This window comes from Netta rufina (assembly GCF_964035555.1).
Source record: "Netta rufina genome assembly, chromosome: 8".
NCBI classification, from domain to species: Eukaryota; Metazoa; Chordata; class Aves; order Anseriformes; family Anatidae; genus Netta; species Netta rufina.
Window position 1 is genome coordinate 305,012 of NC_140131.1, and position 6,000 is coordinate 311,011.

Here is a 6,000-nt window from a genome sequence, read left to right on the forward strand (position 1 = left end):
TCAAATTGCAAAATTTAAGGATGTTTATAGTTAACAATATGCCATGTGATTCCAACTTCCACTACTCCAGCCCTCCAAAACGCTGAGGGCTAAGAGCCCGCAGAGACACCAGGAGAGCTGAAAGCACTCAGTCCTCTGCTGTGTCAAAACTCGTTCTCAGTCCATTCTTGGGCTTCTGTTTTTTTCACATGAACTTCTCCATGAGGCTGGTCATTCTCATTAGCTTTCCAGCCTCTGTTTGCATGAGATTGATAGGACACTGTTTCTGTTTCTGTTTTGCCCTGATGAGACCAATTGTGCTCTGCTCCTGACAGGATTTCTCCAAAACAATGCTGTCATTAACAGTGCAGAAATAAATTATCGCAGTAATTCATGTATGCTGAAGGAAGCAAGTGGTGCAAAATGCTCCACTAGAGTGAGTCTGTGCAAATCATAAACAGTGGCATGACACGATCTCTCAGAAGTATGGAAATACCTGGGTTGGGTTCCTGCTGTGCATCTTCTGATCTTGCTGTGCTCTATGTGACAAGGAGATATTGCTGAGCCCATGAGAGAATTCCTGTGATCAGTATTTCTCATCCTTCCCTGGGCTCTGTGTTTTGATAGACTGTCAGTTTCTCTTTTGTCAAGTATTACATAGACAGAAAACTGGAAAGAATTTGAACTTCCAAGTAGTCAGACTTCAGGCCCATAACCAGGTCAAAGCAAAACAATGTGCACAACAGCTAGCAAAGAATTTGGTATTTCATTGAGTCTGAAGGAAGTGTTGCCTGGACATCAGCCTGAGCCAGCAAAGGGATGTCCTGGAGTGGAAAGCTTCTTATCTTCTCTTCAGCATTGGAACAGCAGAATGAATCAAACAGGCTGTGTGCTATTGCTCAGAAACCTTTGTCAGGATCTTGGGTCCCAGGAGCAACCTTGTCAGTGATCTCCTGTGAACTTCCCTGACCATCTTTCATGGTTCCTTGCTACGCAGATCTTAGTAATTCGGGTAGTTGCAATGTCAAAGCAGTAGTGAAGCCATCAATACGTTTTAGGACCTGTGGTGCAGGCAAAAAGGCCTTCATGCTGAGCAAGTTCTTTATGTAACATCAACTGAAATGGTCTTTTAAAAATTTTCTCATGCTTCTCTTCAGAGCTGTGTGGGTGCAGGGTTCTCATTGGGAAGGATAGTTGTAAGCAGGAAGTGGGAGAAACCACAGGAGGAAGGAGAAGAAAAAATAAAAATAAAATAAAAAAAAGAAGAAAAGTAACATATGTGGCCAAATAGAAAGAATCAACAGTGTACAAAACAAAAACAAACAAAAAAAACCACAACCTCATAGGAAAAAAGTGAGAGATCACAGGGTGTGCACTGGCAGGGGAGAAGCAAGGACTTGGGAAGAGAATAATGCAAGTTTGTGGCAAGGAAGACTGTGGGAACAAGACCTCTCCCACTCCATGTGGAACTCTTCATTGATTCTGAAGCAGCAGACAGATTAAATTCCAAATACACAGGTACATGTGTAAAAAAAAACAGGTGCTTTTTCTCCAGTCTCAGAAGAACTGATAACTGTTTTTCTTAATATATTGATGGAGGGAACATTCAGTTAAATGTAATTACACGTGGCTTGAATACATGACACCTAGAAGACACAGCGATTCACGGAAGACCTCTACAAGTAAATGTGTTGAGGCAAGACAGTATTTCCATGGGTTAAATATATTCTTAAATAGGGACAGATGCATCCTCCAGAGCAGATTCTGGAAGGCTATTTGTCACTTCATGGCAGAGGTGGGTGGACAATTTGAATGAGACTAGCTGCTAGGTCAGTCAGTCTTATTGTACTTACTTCTAAGCAACCAATTCTTTTCTAGCAGACCTCCTAGTAGCAGAAGTGTAAATTTACAGGGCAGGAAACTAGTAGTACATGTAAGCAATACACCTGGTGCAAGGTGCTTTTGCAGAAAGGCATGACTTCTCATATTGCAACATGTAATATGGAGTTATTAATTTTGAAGTGTGGTCTACTGGTCAGGTGATGCATGGTCTGGTGGGAGGAATCAGCTTTCTGTGCTCTCTTCTCTCCTTTCATGGTCTCCATTCTCTCTCAGTAAAATTTCTTCTCAGCCTGTCCTTTATTCCGCTCCCTTACTGTCTGCAGCTGCTTGAGCTGCCTTGTGCACCTTCTGTGCTCCTTTGCAGCTGACCTACCTAGTGAGTGGTCACATCCAGCCCTGAAGGGCAGGAAGGGATGGGGGCAGCGGGGAGTAAGTAAGGCCAGTGGAAGGGTTGTGGGAAACCAGACATGGGCTCCACTCTTCTGCTGGCAGAGATGAGAGACAAATATTGTCCTCTTGGCCTGTTGGTCACCTGGAGTCCTCTTTGGCTGCTGTTCCAGAGATGGGGTTTTGTTGCATGGGTACATGCCCAAGCAGACAGCAAAAAGCAATGATTTTGGAGTACAGCAGTAGTGCAGGAGCATCAAATAAGTCAAACCGCGTGAGATGATTTGGGGCAAGAGAGCCTTTGCCCAGTTTGCGAAAGGGTAGCTTGGGAAGGACATTGCTCCTTGCTCTCTTCACTGGCACAAAACCTCCCGTTTTCTAAATAAGAACCTGCTGTGTTTGTGCAAAACAAGGGTACAGCAATGCAGCCTGCTGGAGGTGCCTGCCCAGGGACAGGCCCTGGAGCACCAAATTCAATGAGGAACATTGCTGGTAAATTCTCAGGGTGTAGGAAAAGGCCCTGTATTATTCCCCAGGTATAATTACAGAATGCATGGGAAGCGTTACTCTGCATGAACAGCTGTGTGTTCTTCTTCCCATGTATGCATATTTTATATGAGCAGTTTACCACCTATTTCTGAATTTTGAGTGTTATTGTCAAGCTTGCAGCTATTTTGTGTACACACAAGCTCTCTGCAAGGCAGGTGGGCGGGGGGGGGACAGAGAGAAAGGAGTAGGAAAGGGCAGGCAGAACTTTCAGAACTGAAAGCCAGTCACGCATCGACATTTTTGCCTAAATTTATCATGGCAGATGCCAGAATGGCAGCACCAGAAACCTAGTCAGAGCTCAGGTGCATGGTAAGAAGCAGCATGACAAGTCTCTTTCTTGTCACCGTGCTGATGTCCCTTCATTGCTTGCGAGAAATAATGTTTTTAACCCTGTAAACCAGCCTTAACATTAACTCAGCTCTCAGTAAAACCAATGTTTCAATTGTGTCTTACTAGCACCAGATGGAGCTTTCTTGGCAGAAGGAACAAGAGCACCTGATGTGCAGAAGGCAGCAGAACAAGAGGCACGAGGAGTGCAGGTGGCAGGGCAGAGACAAGCACTGGTGGAGGAAGGCCGTGTAGCTGAGGAGGGAGATTCTCACGCTGACGAGGCAGGATGGGGAGCGGCCCGGGCAGGAGATGTGCTGCCCGAGGGAGAGGTGGTGGCAGTGGTGCCAGCAGCGGGTCAGCTGGCTGTGGAAGGACTAGCACCTGCAGGGGGGGCCACGGCAGAAGGAGATGCCAAGGAAAAGGAGACAGGGAAGGGAGTGCCTGGAGCAGAAGTGGTAGCTGGGGGGCAGAAAGCTGTGACGAGGGTGATGGAGAGCGTGGGAGCACTGCAGGAGCCAGGGAGCAAGGGAGAGGAATCAGCAGGAGTGGGGGGGCTGGCACGCAGGGAGGCAGACGGGGCAGTGTCTGGGTGTGGTGAGGGAGCTGGGGAGCTCTCTGGAGGCGGGGAGGCCATGGAGAAGGCCTCTGGGGTGGAGAAGGCAGTGGGGATGGCAGAGCCCCTATTGAAGGAGGCAGTGAGTGACACCATGTCTGAGGCAGAGGAGGCCGCGGAGGAGGGACGTTTTGCAGGGAAGGGCATTGTGGAGGATGCTGTATGTGAGGGAGAGGAGGCTGTGGAGGATGCAAACTTGGCAGAAGAAGAGATTACGGGAGTGGCTGGCCTTGAAGGAGCGGAGGCTGTAGAGGAAGCTATTTCTGAAGGGGAGGAGGCTGTGGAGAAACGTGTGGCTCTCAGGGAAACATTAGGGGATACCGAAGTTTGCACAGGCAGGGAAGAACTAAAGCCAAATGAGTTCACCCAACTGAAAGCTTCAGGGGAAGAGAAGGCGGAGATGAAGGATGCTGCCATAGGAATAGCAACGTCTGAGACTGACAGACCACCAGAAGTGGAAGAGAGATCTCTCCCAAGAGCAGAGGAGGTGGTGGAGGAGTCTGTGGATGCAGGCAAGGGTCCAGTGTTACAAGTAGCATCTGGATTAGGGGCTCTGGTGGAGGCTGGAAGGGATCCTGCAAGTGAAGGGTCATCTTTGTTGGAGCAGACAGCAACAGCAGAAGATGAGGAGGGTTCAGCAGAAGCACTTTTGCTTGAAAACCCATCTTTGGGCAGCAAAGCAAAGCCAGATGGAGTAATAGAAGAAAATCTTGATGGGCCAGTGATGGGACTATCTGCAGAGATAGATGGAGCTGAGATAGGAGGTGGAGGAGTCATGGGAGGAGTGGCAGGTCCATGGGAGCTGGAAGCTGCAGAGCAGGGATTGAGGGAGTGTGCTACAGGTCAGGATGGGGTGGTGCTGGGAGTGGGGAGAGCTCCTGGTGAGGAGGTGGTGGAGGAACCAGCACTGCCCTCAGAGGGGCTGTGTGAGAGCAGAGCTGGGGAGGCAGCTGACACTGCAGTGAGGAAGGCAGAGAACGGGGGGGGACCGGAGCCGGTGGGGGGAGCGGTGGGGCTGGAGGTGGTGGTGGCTGGGGACGGCTGGATGGGTGATGGGGTGGGGGCATGGGAGAGGGGGACAAGAGCAGGGGCAGGGGGACAGAGCAGGATGGGGGTGGCAGTGGCAGAGGGGCCAGCAGTCCAGGGAGAGACGGTGCAGGCGGGAGCACATATCGAAGGGAAAGAGTCTGGCTTCAGTGAAAGTGCCCAGAAAGGAAAGGCTGAGGGTGTTTCAGAAGACACACAGGGTGACTCCGGCGCTCAGGAGCAGAGGAAGGAAAGTCCCATGCGAGGAAGCCCAGATGCGGGAGCTGCTGCCACGGATGGGAGCTGCTGTGAGGTGAGTCCTGCCTGGGTCTGCTGCTGGCATGTTCCTTTTCACATCTCCAGGCTCGTGGCTGCTGGGAGCAGTGTTGGGAGCAGAGGATGTCTCATATTTTCACTGCTGCTTTCTTATGCTCCCCTTAAGAATCTGCCACTGATAGCTGTGGTACAGGATGGCAGGTCCTTCTGCATGGCAGCTTCTGTGTGCTTACCTGTTCCTGAAGCCCTGTTGCATGTACCTTCACCATGGTGCTAAAGCTTGCAGCCCCATGTCTTCTCGGCCCTCCAGCCATGCCCAGTGCCCTGTGTTCCTGGCTCCCAGCAGCACCACTCCTGCTCCCAGTGCTGCTGGTGGTGTGGAGCGGCCTCAGTGTCACCACTGCTGCTGTTACTGCCCGTGAGCTCTGTGCTGCACACCAGTAGCAGCAGCAGGCTTCTCTGGTTGCTCTGGCATCTAGCTGCAGGAAGTGTCTTACAGTGGTATCTCTGTACCTCAGTTTAGCCTATTTTCTGTAAAGCTAACATTTTTCTCATCATTTCCTAGGATGCTGTAAACCTGGATGCAGCTGTTGTGCCCTCCATAGGGCCCCAGGACAAGGAAGAAACTGTCCTCTGAGCTTTTTCTGCAGCTTCTTCAGTGCTGTTTTCTGCAACATTTACACATCTACTAGATTTGTGCCCTTCAGGATACTCACTCCTTCATTTTACTTTGCGAGTACAACTGTCTGTCACATTCTCCTACAGCAGCTTCTCAGTGTGCAGCAGACAGCTCAAATTATCAAGTGTATGCCAGCCTGGGGAACAGCACTCCTTTGTAGTTATGAAGACCTAAATCACAAGGATTGTTCCACAGCTGCCACGCTTACTATTTCCAAAATCCAGAAAAATATTGCAGTGGGGAACTTCCCATCCTCCCCAGACACCCCTTGCCTTTGCTACCTGATATGAGTTACAGCTAAGGATAGGTGCTCTGTGTG

General features: G+C 49.9%; 1 protein-coding gene across 1 annotated transcript in view; it reads left to right on the forward strand.

Annotated features, from left to right (window-relative positions):
* Nucleotides 1–5,639, forward strand: part of ERICH3 (glutamate rich 3) — a gene marked incomplete at both ends in the record, with an annotated part of 34,788 nt that extends 29,149 nt beyond the window's left edge. The window contains 2 exons of the mRNA XM_084291132.1: nt 3,214–5,039; nt 5,568–5,639. Of these exons, the coding sequence (XP_084147258.1) occupies nt 3,214–5,039; nt 5,568–5,639 (1,898 nt within the window). The remainder of the gene's footprint in view (nt 1–3,213; nt 5,040–5,567) is intronic.
* Between the last annotated feature and the right edge of the window lie 361 nt (nt 5,640–6,000).